Source organism: Opisthocomus hoazin, chromosome 3 (genome assembly GCF_030867145.1).
Source record: "Opisthocomus hoazin isolate bOpiHoa1 chromosome 3, bOpiHoa1.hap1, whole genome shotgun sequence".
NCBI classification, from domain to species: Eukaryota; Metazoa; Chordata; class Aves; order Opisthocomiformes; family Opisthocomidae; genus Opisthocomus; species Opisthocomus hoazin.
Window position 1 is genome coordinate 96,996,761 of NC_134416.1, and position 26,819 is coordinate 97,023,579.

General features: G+C 46.3%; 1 protein-coding gene across 2 annotated transcripts; it reads left to right on the forward strand.

Moving 5' to 3' along the window:
* Positions 1-1,332: 1,332 nt before the first annotated feature.
* OTULINL (OTU deubiquitinase with linear linkage specificity like) lies at positions 1,333-26,819 on the forward strand. 2 transcript variants are annotated; one of them, XM_075417111.1, is made up of 8 exons: positions 1,333-1,506; positions 16,531-16,696; positions 16,805-16,836; positions 16,944-17,035; positions 19,144-19,293; positions 20,084-20,212; positions 23,369-23,641; positions 24,807-26,819. In XM_075417111.1, the coding sequence occupies exons 1-8, from the start codon at positions 1,410-1,412 to the stop codon at positions 24,984-24,986; spliced, it is 1,119 nt and encodes a 372-aa protein (XP_075273226.1). In that variant the 5' UTR covers positions 1,333-1,409; the 3' UTR covers positions 24,987-26,819. The 2 variants fall into 2 exon arrangements, with proteins under 2 accessions (XP_075273226.1, XP_075273228.1); XM_075417113.1 differs by lacking the exon at positions 1,333-1,506 and adding an exon at positions 4,377-4,460.

Below are 26,819 nucleotides of genomic sequence, written 5' to 3' on the forward strand. Positions count from 1 at the left end.
ACAGGAAAAAAAAAATAAAATACAGGCATATATACATATAAATGTGTGCATGTGTATATGTATTCTTCAAGTGTTCACTTGCTGCCTTTGAATACTTTCTTGCTATTCATCTTCTATGCCAGTGAGCATCCAAAGGCAGCAAGTGAACACTTAAAGAGAGAAAATTCTTTATTATTACTCTCCTTCCTCCACAGTAAATGGTGAAATAAGAAGTGTTTGCAGGCTTGCAGTCACGGGGCTCAAGCCTTGGACTGCAGCAGGCAAAGCAGATTTCACCTTCAGCTCCCGAGGTGCCAACAAACAGAAAGAATAATGTAATATAAGTAATGGTTATCCTCCTAACTGCACCTTTCCAAATTTCCTTTATTTTTTTTTTTTTAGCAAATGCTCCTGATCCAAGGGTGATAATGGAGAAACAACATTTTTAAACTAATTTAACAAAAATAGTGTAACAAAAGATGTAGAAAGGGAAACTGAAGTTCCGGTGAAAGGGAAAATATGAGTCAGTAACCATACAAGTTCCAGCAATTTTTTTTTTTAAATCCATCTGTAACATGGAGCAATACTCAAAAGAAGAGGAATCTGGATGGGCAAATGGTGCTTCCGCCTCTGAAACAAGAACTTGGGGGTGTTTTCAGAGTGGGAGACTGGATTTAATCAGCTTGTAAGCTATGGTATTGGGCTATATCTTGCAACAGTGTAATTAAGAAGCAAGTAATTAGTAGCCTTATACTGTAGAGAAACCACTGTCTCTTAACTTAAAACGATGAGTGACGAGGGGAGAGGAGAGAATCTCTCAAAGGACCCTTTGCTTACTCTTATGAAGAATCCTGTGTCTACAAAGTGATTTAATCTTGTCTGTGTGAACTTTGCTTAAAGGTCCGTACCTTACTAGGGAAAGGGTGCTTTGATGGACCACCTGCTTCCTCCTCACAGTCAGAGTGTTTCTACAGAAAGCTGACTGATTGCATGACAAGTAATGTTAAATGCTTAGCGATCCAACATGACACTGGAGCTGAGAAGAAGAGGCTGTGGCTCTCTGAGGACTGCCACTAAGACAGAGTCCACGTATTGTGGTACATCACAGTTTGAAAATCACCCCCCAGTCTCCAGCCCTCAGACAGCTTGGAAGATGTGGAGGGAGGTAGCAATGTGACCTTTATAAATAGCTGAGTTATGCTCGATTTTTTTTTTTTTTTTCTTGTGGCTTGGCTATGGAGAAGCACACACAGCCTGTGTGACTTTGAAAACTTTAACGGAAATGAAACAGGAAGCCAGATCCTTTCGCAGCTTGTTGATCTCTGAAGACGGGCTGGGTCTGTAAAGAGTCATTTTCTACCCTTGGTAAGAGAAGCCAGGGGAGAGAAATCCAGCAAGGTGTGTGTGTGCGTGGATCCTCTGGAGAGGAGATGCAGAGGCGACATGACAAAAAGGCGAGTAAGAACAGAGACCAGTTCACTGAGCAAGAAAAACGAAGTAGAACGAACCACTCAAAGAGAAGTGTTGGTAAGTTCGTAAACCTGTGCTCTAAATTTTGGCATCTCCCCAAGCTGGTGATCAGCTATAGAAAGCTCCTGCGCTGCAGATCACGGCTGTGTGGGCACTACTTTTATCAATGCGCTGAGCTATACCTGGCCTTCGTAGTAGTAACAAATAATTATTAATAGGGAAGTGGTTCCTGACTGTTAATAATGGACTTGAAAAACTGAGGGTGAAGCTCTCACCCGTTCTGCACCTAGGTTTCCTACTTTTACTGGGCTGGATGCTGTTGCCTTCGTCTCAGCAGACAATTTTTGCTTTCCTTTTGAATTGTTTACGTTCTTTGGACTGTGGTTATCATCCTGCTGCTCACCCGCAGATGGGAGCAAGAACACGGCACTTGCTTCTGCTGCTGATTTGTGGGTTTAAACAGGGGCGGTTAAAAGGTCTTCATACTTGCTTAGCGCGGCTCTCCGTATAAGCTTTTGCTGTAATTGCTGTGCAGTCTCGTGTGGGTACAAGAGGAGGGAGGCAGTCGCAGTCACACCTGCTGCTTGGAGATGCCACGACCTGCAGAAAAACCCGGAGGGTTGTGTTATGGGCAAGTCGATAATGCTCCTCTAAAGGAAGGAAATATCATAAATATCCCTAAGCAGTAGGGTTTTGCCAGCAGCACAGAGACTTGTCGGAGTATCACAAATATGTGCAAAATGCCATCTCCAGAAGGTCTGGAGGAAGAATCAAACTTAGGCTGCTTCCCATCTGCGTTCTCAGGAGCTCTTCCCTTGTCCCCACGGAGCTGCTGCCTACTTTGGGGCTAAGCAAGGGAGGCATCACTTCTGCGGAAACAAGTTGAACGCATCTTCTAAGTAAGGCCTTCTATAGCTCCCAGTATTATTTTCCAACATATTTGGGGAAGTTCACACTTTCTGAACCGTTGCAGTGGCACGTTTCCCCTTCTGCACAGCCCGTGACAGAAGGTGCCTTCCAGCCAGCCGCTGCTCTCCTTCTTGCAGCCGATCCCAGCTCAGACCTAGACCTTGCCCGCTCTGCTGAGGGCGACCCTAACTCTTGCTCAGCTACCAGGGATGGCACAGGCTCACCCCAGCCAGCCCAAGACAGAGCGCAGGAGGCCTGCGTGTTACTCGGCCCAGGCTCACCGGAGCTGCCTGCAGCCCACCCTGAGGAAGGTCTTGCAGGGGAGGTGGAGGCTGCCCTGTCCCAGCGACCCGTGAGGAGGACAGACAGCGTTGTCCTGCCGAAGCCCATGGATGGGAAAAGCCGGCAGAGAAGAGCTCTCTCTGTATGTGGCTCAGGGAAGGGCTCCAGAAAGAGCTTCGGGAGGAAGAAAAGGCATAAGGACAGTGTTAGTTAAAAAAATACCTCAAGAGGATTCACAGAAATGGTCTCTGTTTGATTGACTGCCCTCGGGCTGGTTCCCAGCACGAGCACCGCAGAGGGGCACCAGCTATTCTGTAGGTCGCACTGCGGTGCTGAATAAATAATGAGAATAAACTATGAGAATAAATAATGAGAATAAATTATGAGAATAAATAATGAGAGACCAGAGAGCCGGGAAGCAGGAGGGACTCGGCGATGCGGGGGCTGACCTGCAGCCTTGGAACCATGCGTGCTTCATCTCTCTGCCCCAGTCAGTCAGCAGCCGGATGAACATTACCCTTCAGGCCCATCGGCATGAAGAAGTCACCGATTAAATCCTAGGGTTTTAGCGCAGCTTAGAGAGGGCAGAAAGGGGCAAATCTGGGTTTGGCTGGAGGGCCGACCCGTCAGGCGGCACCAGCCCTGGGCTGTCCGAGGTGAGATGGAAGCTGGCGGGGGACGCTGATGCCCGCAGCTGTCCCACTGAGATGGGGCTCAGATGAACCCCGGGAGCCAAACCACAAGCGACGTGTCCGTGTGGGAAGCACGGAGCGGCGTGCTGCTTGGCACGCCGGAATTTTAGGGTTTCTCCCTAAAATGGATTTTTCAACGGAGCAGCGCGCAGCGCTAGACAGCCTCACAAGTCACCTGCTTGTTTTTGCTATTCTTAGCTGGTTTTTAAGTCTAGGTTTTCTGTTACTTGCGTGTCCCTGTGGCTTTCTGTGAGGGCAGCGAAGCGGGTGCTCCGCACACGGCTGTTGAACAGGCTCTGCCTGTTCCGTTCCTCGCTGGGATTAACGGCGGTGGATGGATGGATGGAGAAACCATCTGACGCCCATGCCAGGCAGCGCAAACCTCTTCACCGTTTCGTGAAAAATGTCGATTTTCTGTCTCCAGACGTTTTCACATCTTATGATATTTCAGGGAAAACAAACAAAAAAACCATCAACCAACCAAGCCTGTAAGTTTGTCCTCGCCCTGCACTGGAGCACACTGCTTATAACTCTGCAAAAGATTGAAGCCTGCGTCACTTCTCCAGACCATTACAATTCCCTTCTGTTTTTCCCGCAAAGTCCCTCGGGCGATGGAAGGTGATTGTTCTTTAATGTGTAACCAGAAAAGAAATTACACCGGCCTGTGCAAACTCTCTGCGTACAGCCGGGACAAACTGCACCGAGCAGACTGCTGCAGGGCAAGGTACCCGGCGAGGGCCGGCTTCTTGCTGGGTGAACGCGCTTCACCTTGTTAATGAGTGAAGTTGTGAGGAAATGAACATATAATGACAGGGAAAAAAGAAAAAAAAAAAAACCACAACAACAGCTCTGAAGTCAGTAAGGGCAGGCTGAGCGCTGGGTGCCTTTCCCCCCGGGCCGGGGCCTGCGGCTGTTCCGCCCCCCCCCCCCCAATCACCTCAGCTCCCGGAGGCGGCTGGGCCGCCTCGGGCCTGCCCGCCCCCAGCCGAACCCCCGCGGTCGGGCCGGGGGAAGGGAAGGGGCCGGGCGGCCCCGCGGGTCCCCGCCCCGGGGCCGCCCCGCCGGTGTGGGCGTTGCGGCGTGCGGGCTTGGAGCCCCGGGAGGCGCAGGCTGAGGGCGGCGGAGCGGGTGAGGCGGGGGGGGGGCGGCTGGTGGGGTCTCCGCGGTCGCGGCGAGCGGTTGGGCTTCTCCGCGGCGTCTTTACTTTTGTGTTTTCTTTTGGTTTTTTTTTAAATTTTATTTTGCGCTCGGCTCTTTCGTGGCCGCTTACGCCGAGGGGGCGATACCCGGAAAGCCGCTCCGGAGGTGGCGGGAGCGACCCGGGTGCGGGGAGCGGGCGGGAGCGGGGCCGCCTCGGTGGGGCCGGCGGGTGTCTGTGGGGGGGTGGTGGTGGTGGGTTTTTTTGTTGTTTTTTGGACGTTGGTTGGTTGGTTTCTCTTTTTACCGTGTGGAATCTGAAATCATAGAATGGTTTGGGTTGGAAGGGACCTTATAGATCACCTGGTTCCACCCACCCTGCCATGAGCAGGGACATCTTCCACCAGACCAGGTTGCTCAGAGCTCCATCCAGCCTGGCCTTGAACACTGCCAGGGAGGGGGCAGCCACAGCTTCTCTGGGCAACCTGTGCCAGTGCCTCACCACCCTCATGGGGAAGAATTTCTTCCTCATATCTAATCTAAATCTGCCGTCTTTTAGTTTAGAGCCATTCCTCCTTGTCCTATCGCTACACATCCTTGTGAAAAGTCCCTCTCCATCCTTCCTGGAGGCCCCTTGAGGTGCTGGAAGGCTGCCGTAAGGTCACCCCGGAGCTTTCTCTTCTCCAGGCTGAAGTGTTGCAGCAGGCTGGCTCCTGCTCCCGTCAGAAAAGGTGCAGGTTCAGGGAGCAGGGGTGTGAGAGGTGAGCGTGCGGCCGGGGAAGGCGGCCGTGCACCCCTTCTGACCCGCCGGTCTCACTGCCGCGCATCCCTCGGGCCGCTCTCCGGTGGTCTTTCAGGTGGAAGATGCCCTGCCCTGCCCATTCGCTTCCCTGCCTCTTGCACTGACCAACTGGTTTGCTTTTTGGGGGGGCTGTGCAAGGTGTATCCAGCTCAGACTTCCATTTCTGCAGTGGAGAAAGAACCAGGTTTCTGCGGCGCATAGGAACCGAGTTGTTAAGCCAGCGTGGTGCTGACTGCTCCATTGCCAGCGCAGTTATTCCCACTTCCATCCCTTGGCCCACTCCAGCTTCTGCAGGCAGTGAGACACGGAGGTAACGGGTGTGAAACGGGAAGAAACGACCCGGTTTGGTTTTGAGGCTTGGAGAACTCTGTAGTCACTGAAGTTGGCTCCTTTAAGAGTTTCATGTCTTTGGAGCTGGACAAATAATTTAATCAGAAATTGAAGGGGACATCATATAGTAAGAGGAAAAGCTGCAATTTTGCGTATCTGTACAAAATACTACTGGGTGAAGGGTGTTGGAAGTGATTTTTCAAGGGCAAAAGCAGCATTAAAATGCTGGTCAGCATATCAGATGTGAGTGCTTTTATGGACAAGGATCCGCATTTGGATTTGGAATTCTGAAAAAATTATTTAATTTTTGTAGTTGTGAGGTTTTTTTGTCATTGGGACATAAGTTTTTTCATTTTGTTTAACTTTTTGGACCAGGTTGCCTGACTAGGTGGTGTGGAACTCCCATTCAGCATCAGGACTTTCTGTCCATCTTGTTTCTTGGCTGCAGCTTCCAGGTTAAATCCTCACATCCTATCTACCCAAAGATGTAACAACAAATGGTAAAGGGTTTTTCAGTAACGCCTCCAGTTTTTCTTGAGCTTAATGGCTGACAATGATTGACCTTGCATGATTACCCAGGCAAATGAGTCTGAGATTTCAGAAATACCTCTGTGCTGTACCTCCTGACCCTGCGCAGCTGAAGTGTGTGAGTCATGGTGCCAAACTGTACTAGGGGAGGTGAGTATGGTTATCATCTATTTGTTTTGAAAACACAAGGGAGTAACCAGTGAGTCTGAAGGTTGTATGACACTGCTTTCGTTACACTTGCGTAACTAAGTTTGTGGGTGTGATTAGAATTGCAGAAAGTTTACCTTAAGGAGCTTCTTAATTTTCTCTGTATTTTAGGCTGTGAAAGTATTTTTTTACAAATTACCATTGAGTCACATTAGTTCCATTCTAATCACGTTTTTATTCAGGCATTCTGACTTCTGACGGAGCTATAGTACTGTTTCAAGTCAAACACTAATCTGAGTTGCTCCCCGAATCACTTCAGGATCTGTTTTCTGCTTTGAGGGATTTTGGGAGAAGACGGTGGACTCATGGCCTCCTTTCTGCTCCCCTGGGGTTGGTGCAGCTGGCGTGGCGCCGGCGCTTAGCAGTCAGGAGGAGCTTTGCCCATCTGCTCTGTTGCCGGGATTCCCGGCGTGGCAAACACCGGTTCCTCCGTGTGTGGTCGCAGTGCCGGGGATCAGACACGACAATGCCGTGCCTTCCAGAAAGACAGAGAAGTAGCTATTTATTAACTAAAATGTCAGTGTTTCATGATGGAATAGTGTCAGGACTTGTGTACGCTAGCCGCAGCAACATAGAAGTGGTCAATGATGGTTTAAAGAGCAGAGGTTGTAGTCAGGGATCTTGTACCAGTTCTGAGGTGCTAGGAAGGGTGTAGTCTGTATATTACAAAATTTGTTTTGATGGAAGGTTTGTTTTTTTCCCATGAACAGTATAACTCATGGTTGGGCTGTTTGTTGCCTGATCATATAAAATCATGTCAAAGTTTTGCCCCCGCAAAAGTGAGGGGGGAAAAAAAGAGATAACGGCGTTACTGTCTGGTTTGTTGGAAGGCTCCAGTGAAGGCCAACGTGTTGTAAAATACTCCAGAACTGCTGCAGACTACTTCATTAATTTTCTGAGAAATTTTTATGTCCGCAGCTTTTAGTTTCTTTGCAGCCTTGTTCTGTCTTTGTAGTTTCTTCCTGTTTTTTCACTGCTGAGGAGCAACGCCGTCCAGTTTTGGCAGCCTCGGGATGCAGACCCCAGTGCTTGGGATTTCTCTGTAGCCTGTGCAGAGGTACTGGAAGCCCCTGACCAAGGGAGGAGGTGTCTCTAGCTCCTGTCCCCAGGGAGGACCGATGCCACTTACACCATGTACCCATACAGAGGGATGTGGCTAGCAAGACAGCTTGCGCTGCCCAAATATTTCTGTCAACAAACATTTCTCTGAGGAGAAGGCTGTGGGCTGAGCAGAAGAGTTGTGTTGTCTTATTTTTGAACCGCATCGCCTTAAGGTGAGAGGCTAAAAACACGGGGCGATGTGGCTGTGTGTGCTCAGTCTCTAGTCCTGTCCCTAGCTCTGCGTGTGATCTTGGGCAAGACCCCGTCTCAGGTTCCTCGTCCGTAATAATGTTGCTGAGATTTTCCAGATTTTGTTTTGAGTGTTTAGCATTTATGTTTCCAGGGCGAGGCGGTCATGTTGGGTGAATGGCGCTGCAAAAGGGGAAATGCATACCTTAGCATCAGACCAGTGCCTTGACATGGTGTGTGCGTGGGGCATCTGTGCAGGGAAGCAGCATGACGGCAAGGTGCTGGCAGCGCCCGCAGCTCAGCTGCCACCAGGGAGATGCTGGCAAGTGTTCAGTTGCCGAGTTTGCGCAAAATCAGGCTTTCTGCAAACTGAAATACTTGTTTCAGGTCTGTCTGTGTGACAAAGAGATGTTCTACCGGTTTCCCCCAGTTTTGCTCCGCGTGTGCATGCCGCGTTTGTCCGGGAGCAACCTGCGGATGTGTTTGCTGTTCCTCGGTTCTGGTTTCATTTTGTGTCACTTCCTGCGTGCAAATTTCAGCTGTGACACGCTTGCCAAAGGCTGAGGTCTTAAAAATAGGTGGTTGCATGTCGTCGTAGATCTGTACAAATGATATTGCTGGGTTCCAAGGTTAGAAACCGTCCAGTGCCCTGCATTTCATTTTTGTAGTTTACAAGTGGAAGTAGGTTGTGCCTGTGCCGAGTGCCAGCCCCTCAAGAAGAGCTCGATACGCAGGGTCGCACTTCACCATGTTCTACAGGGCTGCATAATTTGTATTTTATGTAGACCTTGCCACATAGGTGTCCAGTTTTTAGGTGCAAACGGAAAGCTGTCAGGGCACCGTGGTCTCTCGGTCCCTGTGGCTGATGTCCGGAGCGCTTTGCTTGAAGCTTCTCTTGGCATCCAAACGTCTGTAACGACACCAAACGTGCATTCGCAACAATCATAATGTGTTTTCACAAGCAGAGAACTTCCACACAGAGTATTCTGGGTTCCTGATTCACATTTTTGTGAAATGTTTGTACTAGCTATGACTTTGGTATTACAGAGAGATAATAACTGAAGTTGAAGTTATCTTGATGCAGTCAGTTTTACCTTTCAACGTGCCTTTTTTCCTGAAGATTTTAGGCAAGAAGTGCCCGGTAATGCATTCCCACATAAAGGCAGAGGACTCCCACGTGCGTGGGGTAATCAAAAAATCCCAGTTTGAAACGGTTGCCCTTTAAAAGATGAAGAGAGAGCAGGGTTTAAACCATCCTAATTGCATTAGCTCGGCAGAATAAAGCTGAAGTTTTGAGTCCCATTAGGCTGGACGTTGAGAGGCAGTGGGAAAGAGACGTAAGATCAATTTCTGTCATTTGCATTCAGAGCGATGACTTCGATACTTTGCTTTCTGTTGCCTTTCCCTGCTGCTTCTGATCTGGAAAGAGGGAAAGAGACAAGTAAAGCTCCCAAGCAGAAAAATTACATGGCTGGAATAACCTCTGCACATACCTAGTGGGAAAGTAGAGGCTTTGTGATCTGATGCACCACCGGGAGATGGAATTATTTGTGATTACTAGTCATAAATCACATATATGATTATTAATCCATGTGAAAAAATACACAAATCCGCCTGGCCTTCATTGCGTGTGGAGTCTGGTACGCTTTTGGAGAGGGCCATGCTCTGAAGACAGATGTGAAATCAGTGTTGTGAGGGTGCAGCGGTCAGACCCGGTACGGAGATGGGAATGGCAAGCGACATGGATGCAAGCTGGTGGAAGGGGGCTGGCTGTCAGAGCGGGGTCTTTCCCTGGCGGCAGATGTACGCCGCCTCCAAGAATGAACAGCTGTGACAGAGGCTGCTCAGGCAGTGAACAGGCTCAGATGAATTAATATTTTAATTTTCATTTGGCATGGGTTGCTTGATGCTGCTGTTTTCCCAGCTATTGCATGGGATGACTGTTTATCGAGAGGTGGAAACTTGCAGTTCCTTGGAGAGTCCTGCAGCGCCTGCCTGCCAAGCTGGCTGGCATCCCTCGCTGCCTTCTCCTCTGGGCTACAGCACCTCGGTGAAGGACGCCTCGAGGTGTCCAGCCGCTGTTCAGGCATGAGCCAGCTGGTGACCACCGAGGGGCTGGGGACTCACCCAGGGCTGTCCAAGGGGAGGTGCGGGCAGGAGGCCCGCCGGGCCGGTCTGCGGTGCCACCAGGCCTCCCTAGTGCCCAGCTATTGCCCGTTCCTGGAGGGCTGGGATGCGGGCACGGGTCCTGTGCTGTCTAGCAAACAAGATTAAAAAAAAAAACGGAGGAGGAAAATAATTCTTATTCCTAAGCAAGACTTCAACTTTTTTTTCCCCGTAACCAAAGCTGCAATTATCTAGACAAATCAACAGAAAAATGCATATTTATACCACTTAGCCTTTCAGCTACACTTAAGCGTAAGAAGATGTTCAGGAGGAAAATATTTCCTTTACTGTGTCAGTTTGGATTCAGCACGGCAAAAAAATTATAAAAGGCATTCTGAGAGTTGTGTTTGCAAATAGATGAAACCAGAAACAAACATGAGCGACATTAGGGATGACTCAACGTGCAACTCCGCAGCAGGCATAATAAGAATCCTTACAGTGGGCTTCCTTCAAATAATAGATTTAGTGCATTTACATAAGTTCTGTTTGAAGTGTACAAGCATTAAATAGCAGTTCTGAATGAGGACAGGTTTTTTTCTACATTAAAAAAAAATCATCACAGTAGCAGAAATTTCAGAGGCTCCTTCTTTGAAAGGAGATTATTTTTTTCATTTTTTTTAACTCATACTTAGGAATAAAAGCTTTAAAGAGATACTTGGGTTTTTATGGCATGAAATACTTTTCACGTATTGCTCCAGACTGTAAATTCTCTGAAGGCTTTGCTCATGTTTTTTCTTACATAAATGGAAGTGTAGCTGAGCTTTATTCATCTGAAGGTCCTGGATGAAGCACCCTGTGCCTTAAAAAGGAAGCTGAATTATACAGGAGATAAAGAACCGAACTTCCCTTCTGTTCTTGTAGGCATTTAGAGAGAGGGAAATGGTATGTGCAGACTGGGGCATGCGTTAATATCTTTATTATATAGATGAAATTGTTTTTTTAAAGGTAACTCTAGTAGGGTATATTTTAGATAATCACACGGTAGGTAAGAACGCACTATGCTCGTTGCTACAGAGTAGGAGTAAGTCAGTGTCACAACTGGATAGATACGCTTGCAGCAGCAGGTCGGGTCCTGTTAATGATCGAGGAGCTCAAAGAAGGCTGCTAGCCTGTCTGTTCTTTCCTGAAAGATCTTTACAGAAAGGGGAAGAGGGCTGAGAGAGCACCTGGGACTCCTACGCAGGACAGCTGTGTAAATAAAGCCTTTCTTGCAAGAGATGGGCCTCAGTGCTACAGAAACTATTCCGTTTCCTAGGTAATTGCATGGTTCTAGTTACAGTTTGGGGCTGGGATTCTGTGTGGTTATTTTTTGGAGTAGAAGCTGAGATCTGATAGTGGACATGGTTGAACTTTTGGTAGTCCACTGATGATTACCATCTTTGCCTGCAAATGATTCTCTTTTCCTTCTTATAGCAGGTAGAGATCCTCATCTGTAGCTGTTGTATTACAGTAGTTGAAGAAGGTTTGCTTAATGAGTTGACAGTGCTTTGCTCTGTAAAGGAAGGGTTTCATAATGAAACAGTTACTGAATTAAGCAGTGCTTCCCACATGCTGTGTTTTGTGCTTGATCTGTTGTTTCCGCTAGTTTGTCATTTTTTTGGTGTGGCACTGATAATAAACTGGGAAATTGAAGACTTTGTAATCACTTATGGGGCTGTACACTGTTGTGGAGTGTAATCTATTGTAGGTATTGAATTTTTATAATTAATAGCTTTTTGTCTCTGTCTCCCTCTTGGCTCAGTCAGTTGAACTGTGTGTGCATCTGTGCGTCACGCTGATGCCTGCTCTGTAGGGAAAAGTTTGCTTGTTTTCCCTTGAAAGATGGACTTTGCTTATTTTATAACATGCCTCGGTCCTGATACTGCATAGTCTGGAAAACAGTGATGTGCAGCTGTGAAGACAGCTCTGCAGGCACCCACTGAATGCGGGCAGACTTGCACCTCCATGTCAAGCCTTGCATCTCTCTGTTGAGGGGTCTCTCTGCCTAGCTCTGTGTCCGAGAGAGGAGGGAGAAGGAGGGGTACAGGTGGGCAGCAGAAGGGCTGGAACAGAGGGATCCCAGACTCTGTCTCCCTCTTTGAAGGAGGGGATACCTGCTTTACGGGAACTGGGAACGGAGTGTTGTGTGATGGGAGTATGAAACTCGGCCGCTGCATGGTAACCAGCGCAACGCCCTGCTTTCAGTACCGAAACGACTCTGAAGAGGGGTGTCCTGAAAAGAAGGCGCATGCTCAGCTTTTAATTTTGGAAGACACTCCGTTGTCTTCCTGATGGCCTTGTTACAGGGAAGGAGGAAAAAAAGTAAAAAGGTCAACGTGCCATCAGTCAGGCTGGAATATGGGATCGTGCTGTAGTGCTGCCTACAGTGCTGCCGGCTGGTTCCCAGGCTGGGCCCTTACATTTTGCATTTCACCAGTTATGCATTTTTAAGGTGTCACCCTCCAAAAAAAGTTGTGATGGAGTCAAATGTGGGACTAATCCTTTAGAGGCTTTTCTTGACTTACTCGTGAAAGAAGCAGATGTTGCGGATGTTTCTTACTCATGTCTTTTCTGGCCCTTTTTGTTGGGTTGTGGTTTTCTTCTTCTGTGTGTGTCTCCTGCTGACTTTGTGGGGAAGTAAACGCTTAAGGTTTGGCACTAACAGGAAGCTGATGATGTGGCATGAAAAGAAAACATGGTGCACTACTTGCAGTGTAAGATAAACACTGCTATCAGCTCCTGCTTCAGCGGTGTTCAATCTCTGTTCATCCAGATTTCTGCTTGGAGCTGTGTTAGGGCTCCAATCTCCTGCGTGGGAGAAGCGTGAGGCCTCCCTGGCCTCGCGGTGATGCTCCCAGTCAGTCTTCAGAGATGTGAGCCCCGCAGCTGGTTGCAGCACTGGTGGGTTGTCACCGTCTCCTGAGGAACAGGGTGAATCGTGCCCATATCCCAGGGAATGGATTGGGTTTAAAAAATCCGTGGGTTTATTTTACTCCCCCTGCCACTGTGTTATTAATTTAATTGCTCTTCGGTTTCTGAAGAATTTTGGAGGGGGCAGGCAGGGGGTGGAAAGATCTGTTTTAAACCGCCCTCTTCTTTAATTCATGTCTTGTTCGCGATGTGTTCTTACCAGCGACACTTTGCGATCGAACTGGTGCTTCTAAATGTAATTTACTTGAATAAAAAAATGTAATTACATTTCAAAGTGTGACATAAGTACTTATGATCGTATGTAACTGAATCGCAGAGTGCTGGTTGAACAGCAGCTTTCCCACTACAGGAGGAAAGGTTTATAAAGTCCAGGGTAAGCTGTAATACAAGTGTAGCAAAAATACTCAAAATCACTTGTTTGCAGGTTTCCCCATTTCCCATTAGGCTTTTTATTAGGGAAATACCTACTTATAAATCCCCCATATTAAATAAAAATGGATGAACAGTATTTGGTTCTCTCACGTTCTCTGACATTGATTTGTGGTTTTGATTGAAGCCAGTAAGCCAGTGCTTCCCAGCGCTCCTTGAAGAATGGTTGCTCAAGCACCTGTTAACTGTGTGTTTGAAAGGGGGCTTGTTGGACTCCAGTAGGTTTTTTGCAGGATTAATAGTATCAGAAGCTTTTTCAAAAGATTGTTTGATTCAGCTTAGAAGCCGATGCAAACCTCTCCTCTTTTTGTCTGTAAAAGGGGTACAGGAAGAAATTTTGCATTCACATGTATTTCTGGTACTCAGTAAAGCAAAGTATGTCATTTGAACAGATGGACAAGCTCTCGCTTTTTAAATTTCCAGTTTGTTCAGAAATCGAGAGAGGGACTGTACAGTGATTTTAAGTAATGAAATGGAAGTCTTCTGCATGTTCCTTTTGATACTGTGTGTATAAATTGCTGTTAATGAATTTTATTTGAATCATCGTTGGTTTTCATGCAACAGCATGACGATGTAAATCCAGAATACCCGCTGGTCCATGGACTGAGCCACGTTTGTAAGCCTTCACGTTCCATTCTAGTTAGCAGGAGGTTCACTTCTTCACAGTCTTCTGAGGTTTTCCAAGGCAGATGCCTCTGTCCTAAAGAAGAGAGAGAACAAGTTGCTGTGGCTTGATTCTTGTGGGTTTGATGACACAAAACTGGGAGGTGGATACACCGGCAGGCTGTGCTGCCATTCAGCGAGACCTGGACAGGCTGGAAAGTTGGGCACAGAGGAACCTGATGAGGTTCAACAAGGGCAAATGCAGGGTCCTGCACCTGGGGAGGAACAACCCCATGCACCAGTACAGGCTAGGGGCAGACCTGTGGAGAGGGGCAGCTCTGTGGAGACGGACCTGGGAGTGCTGGTGGATGACAGGTTGACCATGAGCCAGCAGTGTGCCCTTGTTGCCAAGAAAGCCAATGGAATCCTGGGGTGCATCAAGAAGAGTGTGGCCAGCAGGTCGAGGTCGAGGGAGGTTCTCCTTCCCCTCTACTCTGCCCTACGTGAGGCCCCATCTGGAGTATTGTGTCCAGTTCTGGGCTCCCCAGTTCAAGAAAGATGAGGAGCTACTGGAGAGAGTCCAGCGGAGGGCTACGAGAATGGTGAGGGGACTGGAGCATCTCTCCTACGAGGAGAGGCTGAGGGAGCTGGGCTAGTTCAGCCTGAAGAAGACAAGGCTGAGAGGGGATCTTCTAAATGCCTATAAATACCTCAAGGGTGGGTGTCAGGAGGATGGGGCCAAGCTCTTTTCAGTAGTGCCCAGCAACAGGACAAGGGGCAATGGGCACAAACTGAAGCACAGGAAGTTCCGTCTGAACATGAGGAAGAACTTCTTCCCTCTGAGGGTGACAGAGCACTGGAACAGGCTGCCCAGGGAGGTTGTGGAGTCTCCTTCTCTGGAGATATTCAAGACCCGCCTGGACAAGGTCCTGTGCAGCCTGCTGTAGGTGACCCTGCTTCGGCAGGGGGGTTGGACTAGTTGACCCACAGAGGTCCCTTCCAACCCCGACCATTCTGTGATTGATTCTGTGATTCTGCCAGGACTGTTGTCTGTTACTAATTCTCAGTTGCTGTTGTCTGGGTAGCAGTTTGGTGCTGACTGAGAGTGTGCCTGCTGCTGTCCATCAGCAGTGAGCGTGTGTGTGTGCTGTAAGTGGGAGCGTCTCGGTGTGGCCGTGAGCTGTGCCGTTACTAACCTTACCGCTGACACTTTGCTGTCTGTTACTTGGCATCAGTAATAAATGTTTCCCACAGCTTCAGATTTTGGGTCTTTTCTGTTGTGCGTGAGTGCACGTCTTGCTTCTCGCTGCTTGGTGGGCGCGGGTGCAAGCCCCCTCCTGCCAGGCCCGCGTGTGTGGGTGCGGCACACGAGCAGAAGCCAACAGAAGACCTGCAGAAGCCAACAGAAGACCTGTCCGTTGTCTTGGATGAAAAGCATTCCCAGCAGGACGGGTTTTGTGGAAATGGGAGCTAGCACCCCAAAGCTTCTCTGATTACCTTTTTAAAGTTTCTTAACACCTTTTCATTTACAGCTCTTAACCTGCTTTTTGTTTGTGGCAGAGATGAGGTCTGGGGCTTGCCTCTGGACAGCTTGCATCTGACACCCTGCAGTAAAACTTCTTCAAACAACAGAATTTTGGAAAAGGCCAAATATCACCAGCGCTCTGTATATATGCAAGAGTGCTTGTAAAAATGTGTGTGTGGCTGTTTATCTCGTTGCCAGGGTTGGGATTCAGATGTAACTCTTCGAGTGGATAGTTAACCTCAGTGCATGGGCCTAAGTGCCTTGGAAAACTTAAGCCCCTCTGAAATTTCCTGTTAAAGCCAGGAGGGGCAGAAGTTCAGCTGACATAAAACTATGGTGAATGAGTAATTCCCTTTGTGGACTCTCTAGAGAAAGATCTTTTCAGCTTTCTCTGGGGATGCTGTTATAAAAAGTTCAGTTCTCTTAAAGTTTGTGCTAAATCAATAAATAAGTTAATAACAGAACAGCTGTTGATCATAAACTCTGGCAATTTGCTATACTCAAGTTTCAGCCCGAGGATACATTTCTCAATTAGGGAGAAGATTCTGCCTTTGTCAACTGTTCAGTCTCCAGGCCCTCTCTCAGTTCTAGGTTTTCTCATCAGCAAAAGACTACCGAAACCATCCCTAGCCCTGTCTGTAATGCCAAGAGAGCGACAGAAGCTTGTCCTCGTTTATGTCCGTGAAGAACAGTGAGAGCACGCCCCCTTTGTGATGACCTCCTGAGTTTTCTACCAAACCACTGGAGAGGAGCGTTCTCCAGAGTTTTAAACTGATCCTGAACTTGCCCAGAACGAGGCAGGGACGTTCCCTTAATTCCCCTGGCAGTCGTATGATGCTTAGTCAGCTAATATTGCCTTATATGGCCTGTTTGTAGACTACAGCTCCCAAGAACCCCTGGTCTTTAAAACCTTGATTTGGTGATGAAGTAATGGCAGTACAGGTCTCTGGATTAGCACATGCTGAAGCAAATTTTTTTCCGAATAGTTGCTTTGATACCAGTCGTCTGGTGAAGCCTCCCACTCCATTGTAAGTGTACAGCTAGCCTTCACTGTGTGGAGCAAAACTTGGAAACGTGGACTATGTGCACCCAAAACCCTAGAAATTTCAAAAATTGAGTCAGTAAATACACTGCACCTTTTACATTTCACGTTTTATGTTTCATTTGGAGTGGTGTCATACTTCAATGATTTTCTTTTTGTAAGAAAGCAAATAAAAATGAGTATTGCCAAACAGTGACAGGATTTTTTCCTTTCTCTCTTTTTATCCCAGTTTTAGGAAGGCATGAGGTGCGGTCCTGGACAAGAGCTACCCAGCAATCCTTGTGTCTCATGTGGCAAAAAGTGAAAGTGCATCTGATGCTAAGCATGTCTTTCCTCGTTGCTGTTTATTGGTACTGCAGAAGTCTGTACAGCTTTTTAGCACAGCTCCTGAAACGGTGGGTTTTTATTATGCAGGCTTTAGTCTTCCATGTCATTGCTTATTTCAGTAAATACTGACCTTTGGCAACTCCTCTTTGACCTCTGTTTTATCATTTGGATTTCAGGTGGAGCAACTACCTTCAGAGAAAACTCATAAGTAATCTTTTTGTTGTCTTTCTGTATTCCTTAATCCCCACCACCACTGCTGCCCTTTAGATGCAGGACAGCAGGAGGTAACTAAACTGTGAATTAATCTTGATTTAGGGAATCTCAGTGTGCTGACAGAAGTTGATCTACTTGGTTACAGTGCGAGAGAATGGAAAGGAGAAACAAAGCAGGCCAAACACATGAGGCAGGTAAGAGTTAAATTTTACTCTCTGCATGAGGATGGGGGAGAAGAAGGACCTGGGAAAGGAGGAGCAGTCCCAGTGCAAGCAGGTGCTGCTACCAGAGCCTGCTACACTGACTGGCGACATGGCAAGCAAAAGGGACAGCATGAACATGGGTCTAAATAAAGACGAGCAGAGCAGGTCAAAATGTAGATCAAGTTTGTCTGGCATCTTCTATGAATTCGCCCCTGGAGCACCAATGACCCACGCAGCAGCTTTAACAGCAAAAACCACCCCCAGTGCTGCAGCCCCAGTAACTTGGTCTTAGGCGCTGTCTGTGATCTGGAGGAACAAGTAACAAAAGATAGCAACATTTTTTTAATAAATTTTCAAACACATACTGGGTAACAAGCCTTTCAGAAAATCCATGAGCCTTCTAGAACTCTGTCCAGTTCTGGGCTTCTGTCCAGTTCTGGGCTCCCGAATTCAGAAAAGATGAAGAGCTACTGGAGAGAGTCCAGCGGAGGGCTGCGAGGATGGTGAGGGGGCTGGAGCATCTGTACTGTGAGGAAAGGCTGAGGGAGCTGGGCTTGTTCAGCCTGAAGGAGAGAAGGCTGAGAGGGGACCTAATAAATGCTTATAAATATCTGCAGGGTGGGTGTCAGGAGGATGGGGCCAAGCTCTTTTCAGTGGTGCCCAGCGACAGGACAAGGGGCAACGGGCACAAACTGAAGCAGAGGAAGTTCCAGCTGAACATGAGGAAGAACTTCTTCCCTCTGAGGGTGATGGAGCCCTGGCACAGGCTGCCCAGGGAGGTTGTGGAGTCTCCTTCTCTGGAGATATTCAAGACCCGCCTGGACGTGGTCCTGTGCAGCCTGCTGTAGGTGACCCTGCTTCGGCAGGGGGGTTGGACTAGATGACCCACAGAGGTCCCTTCCAACCCCGAACATTCTGTGATTCTCTGTGATTCGGTGATTCTGTGATAGATGATCAAAGCTGAAAATGACACTCCTTTGTATAGAGCAGGCGGCAGATGGCTGGTTGTATCAGGTAGAAGTTGTCACAGTAAGGAGCACATTTTAGCATGAGGTCTCACGAGATCCTGAACCAGCCCAACCTGCTTGCTGTCCCCAACAGGGGCAGTCCCTTGCTTGTCTCGTCTCTCCCTTTTTCTCACCTCATTCTGGCTAAGCAGTCCCTCTTCCTCTTTTGTGCTGGCTCTTATGTCTTTTGTTGGATGTGGTTCACCAAGACAGTGAGCTGATAGATTAGGTCATCCCAAAGAAACCTGCTCTGAGCCACCTGAGCTTGCTGAAGGAGTGGGAAGCTCCCTCAGCAGGGTGAATTCAGTAGGCTTACTGTCACAGCCAGTGCAAAGTAAGAGCATGGGAGACTGTACAGCTGAGAGGTGGTGTTGGGAAGGGGTGAGGAAGCAACCGAGATGAAAGATTTGCTTTGAGACCCTCTTCCTGCCCCCTTCAGGAACCAAACTGTAAGGCTGATGGAGCAGGCTGTGGCACTGTAGAGTCCTCTTTGTAATTCTCTGCCAGTTTATTGCTCTGAATTGTCTCAACACGGGCTCAGATGAGCGCCAGAGGTAATGCAGAGGAAACACAGGGAGTGTGTAGCTGGAAGAAGGGTCATCCACTTCAGCACAGAGCTGCCAGGTCTGCTCAGCCTCAGGTCAGCGTTGCATGATGCATTCAGGCCAGTGTAAGGAGATGTTTGTGCTAAAAGGAGTTTTCTCCAGGTGCCTGTTCCTGCCCTTTTGCTGCTCCATTCCATGTGCCAGCACAAGTTGTGAAGTGGTCAGGGTTAAAGCTATTATGGCAAAGAAGACTGCGCTGACCTGCTCTGATTTGGGTGACCATGTGAATGTTTACGCTAGCAACAGTGCAGAGACTGGAGCAATTTGCTGGGTTTGGAGAGAGTGCAAAATCAAGAGGCAGTGCCAGTTTAAGGTGTTTACAGAAAACATGATGTTGGAAGATTTTTGTGTATATAAAACTTAAAAATATACTCTCTCATTCCCTTAGCTCCTTCTTCTGAGTAGTTTGGAATTGGACTCCAATCAACATGGATTTTATCTGAGATTTAAAATTTTTATTGCTAAATTTGTTTTGGTCTTTTTCTAGGCATATGAAGAATTGTTTTGGAGCTGTCATATCAAATACCTGCGACAAGTCAGGAGGGACAACTACAGTGTACTAAGAGCAGTGCTTTTTCAGATATTCAGCCAAGGCATTCCTTTTCCATCATGGATGAAGGAGAGAGATATATTGAAGGTAAAAGTAATTTCCTAAATGAACATTATTCAGGTGACCTTGCCCTGCAGAAGGAAGCTTTGTTCACTGTGAAAACTGACGTGTCTGCTATGAAAGTAGAGGAGAATCATTATCAGAATTTCAAGAGAAGTTTTTCAAACTCTTTGAAGTACACTCATTTGAAAAAGTGTCCCTGTTCTAAACTTACCAATGTGAACGTGAGTCTAAATAGTGAAAAAAAAAAACCAGGTGGCTGGGTAAATGTTACTGCCACCCTACTAGATGTCAGTCCCTTAACACAAATGGATATTTAAATCCTCATCATCCACATCCATGCAAAGCTCAGTGACTCGCTTGGGAGCTGCTGAGCATGTTGCTGGAGCAGCAGGAATCCTGCCCTGGGCTCCAGAAGCTCCAGCAGAAGACAGCGGCGAGGAGGTGGGGAGCTATAGCTGCTGCTTGAGGGGACGTGTGTGCAAACTGGAAGGTGTCTCTAACCCTAAATACCGCACTGAATTTAGATGTATCCAGCTTTTCTAGAGCGTGGGTTATATATTTTGCTGAGAGCACACTTTCTTCTTTTTTGGCTGGCCCTGTTTTAAAAGTTTCTTAAGGTCTTGGCAGTCAAATGGAGCCTCCTTCTTAACATTTGAGTTGTTCTGAGGCCCAGGTTTTTTTTGTTGTTGTTTGAACTGTGCAACCAGAGGATAAACCACATTGTAAATTAAAATGCATGTAGACAAGTTTATGTAACTTTATATTCTACTTCTTGTTACGGTTATGATTAGCTTCTTTTTCTTTTTTCCCCCAGCTCCCTGAAAAGCTTTTGTATTCTCAAGGTTGCAATTGGATTCAGCAATACAGTTTTGGGCCAGAAAGATACACAGGTCCCAATGTCTTTGGTAAATTGCGCAAATGTATGGAGGCATTAAAGACAAATGTGAGTATTTAAGAAATGATTGGAAGGAATAAAATCTCTGAGAAATGGGTTGAGACAGAGTTAGGGAACTGCTTCTGGTTACATATTTCTGTGGCAGTCAGCCTCCCTCCCAGGTTCACAGAGCTGAGCTGCTGGGAAGGCCATCGCCTCTCCTGCCGGGCAATCCAGCTTTCGGGGACCCACTAGGCTGAGTACTGGGGGGTTCCCCTGCAAGTTAGGGAGGCCATCCTGCCCACAGCCATTACTGTGTTGCCCTTGCCATCATGTGGCTTCTGTGGTATTTCATCATTTCGATTAAAAATAACAAAATGCTATATGAGATCCTCCTGGATTCCCTTCCCAGATGAGAAGGAACAAATGAACAGTGCATTTTCTTCTCCAGCTATTGTCTTTCCTTTGCTCCCATCTCCATGAAATGTGTTATTTACCCACTTTTACTATAATTTCTCTCTGTAAGCTGAAGCGCTTGATTACAAAGACCTGTCAGCCGCACTGCCCCTCTGCTCAGCATAGCCGGCTTGCCTGCATTTCCAATCAGGAGTGTAACTCTTACGTATTTAAAACCTGGGGACATTTAATAGCCTCAAAGCCTTCTGAAACAGAGATAAAAAATCGACCTGAGAAGACCTTGCACCTTCCTTGAGCTCCTCTGGGGTTTCTGCCTGTCTGCAGTTGTGTGAGCGCTGGACTGTTCCCATTTGCTTTGCCACAAGCTGTCCCTAGCACACCACCACCCTCTGCTCCGCATCTTCCTCCTGCCGGGCCGTTGCTTTGTAGGCTCTCCTGGGTCACAGCCGTCGGTGGATACTGGCATTTGCTGGACTCCAGGGTTTTGGCCCGTTAGGTTGAAACACTTCTCTGAAGGCATCCATTATCCAGTATATCAGACCTTAAACTGCCATTTTTAATTCTACAGTACACCATGGTTGTGGGTTGTCTTACCACAGCCACAACAGCTTGTTTTACTGGTACACATTTTAGCTAGTTCCTTGTATGTGCCCTATGTATATGAGCCACAACTGTGTAGTTTTAAATGCTATTATGAGTGATAGTAATAGTTACTTAAAGAAAAACAACAAACCACAAATAGACTTATTTAGCTCTAGAAACAAAGCATTAGTATTGAAAAGGGGGCATTAAGATAGAGATCTGGTCCTTGTCGCTTGCCTGCACCCTTGCTGTGCCACAGTGACAACTGCCTGTCTGCTTGAGACATGCCTGGTGGTTTTTCTGTGCAGTTACCATTTTGTTCTGGTCACTCTTTGCATTTGCCAGCGTTGCATTGTTCAGCTTTTGTTTTTTAACTTCTTGTCGTTCTTTTAAGTTGATGTTAGTCCCTTAGCATGAAGCATTTAAACTGGGTGTTTGTACAGAAAACAGTTTCAGGTCAGCACGGTGAACAAATCCATACAATTAACAAATTGTTGCAGAGCAACTGTATGAGGCATTATGCTGTAACTGGGCATGAGGTCTAGCTCCCACCTTCATTTTGTGTTTATAAAGCTGCTGTTTGGCCAGTGAGATGCATTTTTGCCTATTTTCACTAACAGGGTTCTCTGCTGCCTTTCCCAGCCCCATCGTCATGTCGCGGGCTGTGGCCTGCAGAGGCTGTTGTGCCTGGGCCGTGTTGGTTAGTAGGTGCTTGACACTTAGGACAGGCTTTTCACTTAGGTAGCAGAGGTCCTCTAGCAAAGGGGCGTTGGTGGTTCATCCACTTCATCTCCTTTGTAACTGGTAAGGAAAGTCTTCAGAAATGTGTGAGGAGATGGGGGGATCTGTTTCTCGATTTAGTATTCATAGGTAAGTTAAATTTGGGGTTTTTTTAGTTGGAATTCACAGTTTACGGCCACTTAAACATATAAATGATACAAGCACAGAATTAACTGAAATTCATTTGAATCCCAGTCATTGAGCATCATCTCTTATTGTGGTCCACAAACCCCTCTTGGTTCCAGATGACTCTTTTTAGCCACTGTGTTCAGGACTGGGTGCTTTAAACTTTCTGATTTGGTACACAGTCCAACATTGTCTCCTGGATGGCCCATTTTCTGGGTGTGAGCACTGGCTTTTGACCCCTGTAGAGCAACAGAGAGCGCAGGAGCTCTCACTATCAACTGTGAGCAAAACGAGAAATTCCCAACCCATTCATGCCCTACGCAAGCCTGTCTTGTCTCTTCTTGTGCAGCCAACTTACCTTCACCTCATGAAGCAGAATACACTAAAGACGTACAAGCTGCTCTGGCTTGTCCAGTTTCACAGAGTCACAGAATCACAGAATGTTAGGGGTTGGAAGGGTCCTCTGTGGGTCATCTAGTCCAGCCCCCCTGCCAAAGCAGGGTCACCTACAGCAGGCTGCACAGGACCTTGTCCAGGTGGGTCTTGAATATCTCCAGAGAAGGAGACTCCACAACCTCCCTGGGCAGCCTGTGCCAGGGCTCCGTCACCCTCAGAGTGAAGAAGTTCTTCCTCATGTTCAGACAGAACTTCCCATGCTTCAGTTGGTGCCCATTGCCCCTTGTCCTGTCACTGGGCACCACTGAAAAGAGTCTGGCCCCATCCTCCTGACACCCACCCTTGAGATATTTTCCTTTTAACTGACATGCTTCTAAATTGGGCTCAGCATCTAAAGAATTCAAGCTAGGACAACTTTAATGTAAAGGGTACTACAGAGGAAAATCACTGAATTTTGGAAGCTGTAAGTTAAGAACAGGTCAGGAGTCATCAGTTAGAATCTAACCTTTGCTTGTGGCTTAGTGTGTGTGTCTGATGCACCCACACAGATTTTCTGTAACTTCCCGAGGTGCTTTTGGCGGTCACGCTCCTTTCAGACTCTTTAATGACAGCAATACCTGGATTTTCTACAGTAGTGGTGGGTGGGTTTTGTATAGGGGAATTACATTTGCTTTCTCACAGACTGTTTAGCATCCAGATGCTCGGAGCTGTCTGTAGCAAATAGGTTCAGCTGGATGAATGGAAGCTGAAATGTGTAAGGCTTCAAATTTCACTGCAGATCTGAAAGAGCCACCTGCTTATTTGCACCACCATTTGGCCACAATAATGCTATAGTACAAACTGGCAGTTGTTCCTGTTTCGGAATCTTTCGTATTAAATAGAATTCTTGATAATTTGATTAATATTCTTCTCTGTGCTTTCCAGTGGAGTGAAATAAGTGCTACTAAAGATCATGAAGAAAGAGGAAACATGTGCAATACACTCTTTTCTGATGAAAGCAAGGAGCACAAACTATATGAGGCCATAAAATTCATCATGCTCTACGAAGTTGTCGAAGCCTATGAGCAGATGAAGAACAGGGAAGAACCCATACACAACCTTTTTAGCCTTCTTCTTGCTCGTGATTCTTCATCTGACCCTTTGAGTTTCATGATGAATCATTTGAACTCCGTAGGTGACTCTCTTTGCCTAGACCAGGTAATGATATAAATGAAAAATAAATCACACAACTTATTCCATCTCTGATGTGATTGGGTAAATACATCATACATTATCCGTGACAGCCAGCCATTTTTCTTCTTTGGGATAAGGGGAAATGGACTGAGGACAGTCATTTATCTTCCAGGAAGAAAACTGTAGCAGAGTAAAACGGGGTGGACGGTTTTCTTGCTGGGCCACAAATGAATGCTGCAAGGTATCAATGAGACATAGTTTAGAACAATGATACCTTTGATCTGTGAAATAATTTAAGATTATGCAGATTTGACCTGCTGTTTTGCTTTTCCTGTGTGTTCCACCATGCCAAACCCTCTATCATCACTCTGTTTTTTCCTCTCTCTTTGGTTCTGATTAGATCTAATGTCTATTAAGAGCAGGTAATGAGAACGCTATTAACTGTTCACCTTTATATGTTAAGGGGTTTTTTTCTATTTTGTATTTAGTGAGGAGTTAGGTACTGACATCTAAGCTCCATACTGCCGCTCTGCAAATAGTTTCCAGTGGGTGAAATTCTTTTTTACAATCAATTTCAGTTATCAAGTCAACTGTTACATGTTGCAGTCACCTTCAGGAGCAGTTTGATTGTAACTGGCCAAGTTCAGCTCTGTCAGGCTGCGCCCAAGGGTGTGAGCTTTCTCCAAAGCATTTTTCCAGATTAAGCAATCCCTTGCAAGAAGCGTCAATGAAAATGCCAGCTCTCAAGCTTAATATCCATGAAGTACGAGGAAATTTTTTCCTCTCACTATTATATTTCCCTCACGTAGCAAGTGATCACAAGGTGGCAGGCTTCCCATTTTTCAAGGTGCAGGAATCTTTTAATAATAGCTAGTCCCTCCTTGCTCCCCACTAAGCTGTGTGAGTGGGCTTTGGGAGCAGGTTATGTGTTGTGTCAGGTGGAAAAGGGATGTTTCCAAAGTGTCAGGCATTAACCAGAATATCCTCTACATGCAAAAGAGCAGTGGAAGGACTGTTGAACATTGAGAATACCTTCGGACTTCTAATTTTCTTACTCCACTTACAAAAGGGCCCCTTTTATTCCTTATCTACTGTTCTGAAGCTAAATGACTTGCTTTAACTTGGATTATCTTTGGGTTACTTTTCTAAGTCTAAAAACAAATATCTTACAGACTTCTTTCATCTTTAGGTTGAACTGTTTCTTCTTGGATACTTACTTGAAGTAAAGATAAGAGTTTACAGACTGCATAGGTTTAATACTGAGGAATTTCAAGTAAACTATCCGGATGAATACCGAAGGGAATGGAATGAGATTTCTCTCCTGACCGAGGATGACCGCTACTATCACATCCCCCTTTTCAGAACGTGAAGGACCAGTGACTTTTTTCCTTTGTATAATACAGTGGCTGACCTGTTCCAGAGAATTAGGTTTCTAATCGGCAGCAGTAAGATTTTGAGAATGCTCGTTAATGATTACAAAATGATTTATGGGTTTATTGTGTAAACATTTTGCTTTCCCATTGCAGCTCAATTCACCATCAGTCAGCCATAAAAACCATAAAATATATTGCTATACTGTCTGGGGGAAAAATGTCATATTTAAGGGTTGTCAGACAAAACAGATTGGACTGCATGACAAAGGCAGTAAAGGTAATGCTGGGTTTTCCGTTGCTAGCCTGAGGGTTTACTCTGACACCTCTGGATGGGTTAAACTCAAACTCCTGAAGCCTTTTCCTCATCTGTCTCAGCCAGGGAGGATGAATCATAGAGGAAGCAACTCCTGGGGTCCCACAGTTCATACTCCAGGCTGTTAACCTTGCATTGACTCGAGGCTGCCTGGGATGGGAGGGTGTAAACTGGGGCTTCTTCATAGCCGCTTCAAATCCCATTTGGCTTCCCCGTGGCTGGAACGCCTTCCTCCAGGGACGGGCAGAGCAAGCAGCTGCAGGCTGTACTTACTTCAGGCACGTGGAATTAAGCTGTCTGCACTCAGCGCTGAGATCTGAAGGTGAAGAAGTGTTACACAGGGTGGAGAAAACCCAACACGCACAACAATACCGTGGCAGATTAACAGAAGATCTACTTTATAACTGAGGAAGGTACATAAGTTTTCTCAGAGCTGAAAAGGGTGGTATTAATTAATAACTAGCGTGCTGTAGAGTTAGACCCAGTAGCTGCGTATGGTTTTTGTCAACTTGTAAATCCTTTAAGGGCTGATTTCAACATTACCTGCCAAGATTTCCTTTGCAATTCATCTGAGAAAGCCGTGCACAGAATACATTCACAAACACTGCATTTTCAGAAAATACTAATTTTCTATGTATTATATGAATCCAGCAGTGTGTACACGTGTTTTATCCTTTCAGTATATATTAATCTCCTTGCATAAGGTTGCTACCTTTAGTTTAGACCTCAGTGTTTGAAGAAGTCTGTCCAGGACAGCTAAACAAGATCTGCCTTATGGAACATTATGCCCAGTTCTATTTTCTAAAAGAATTAATTGTGTTTTGATTCTTTTAAAAATAAGGGACTTTAATTTGAAGACATTTTAAAGTGATATAGCAGATCTAGCAAAATATTTGTGAAAAGCTTACAGTCCCATAGGCATGTGGTTTTACTGAAGAAAGTGGGATTTAATAGGAAACAAAGCCTCTCCTTTCCTTATCGTAGAGATACGGGGACAGGCAGGTTTGGTTTTTAATTCCTGCAGGAGAAAATACAAGCCAGTGACAAAAATGTGAACAGGGCCTGCAGGAGCTAAAGCAGTTGCATGAGGTAACTAAACAGTAATGCTTGGAGGGCACAGAGAGTGCTTGGTTCCTTTGTGTAAAGGAAAGCTATTTTATCCCTTACAGTCCTTTTATTTGTATGTGTATGTATATATATTTATAAACACAAACACCTGAGTTCTGTATTGTAACAGCTGTGTTTCCTCAAAGTTTTTAAGAGTTCAGTCTTGTTCAATAATTTGTAGCTTTTAAGAAGGCTTGATATCTATAATAATTTCATCTCATCAAAACCTGCATATTGAATACTTTATTTATTAAAAGAAACTTTTTTTCACTGAATGAAATAATTTGCCTACTTAGATTTGGTTCTGCTCTGCATGTAGAAATGTTATAACGCCTGAGAGTAGAGTATTGCTATCTATTTTGCAGCAACAGTAACGTTTACAGCTATCAATAAACTTGTCTGTATTTTA

Excerpts from the sequence above, each read along its gene's own strand:
- OTULINL (XM_075417111.1), top strand. The coding sequence starts at position 1,410 with ATGCAGAGGCGACATGACAAAAAGGCGAGTAAGAACAGAGACCAGTTC. Across the intron at positions 19,294-20,083 it reads AGGAGAGAGATATATTGAAG|CTCCCTGAAAAGCTTTTGTA; the intron begins GTAAAAGTAATT and ends TTTTTCCCCCAG. Across the intron at positions 20,213-23,368 it reads TGGAGGCATTAAAGACAAAT|TGGAGTGAAATAAGTGCTAC; the intron begins GTGAGTATTTAA and ends TGTGCTTTCCAG.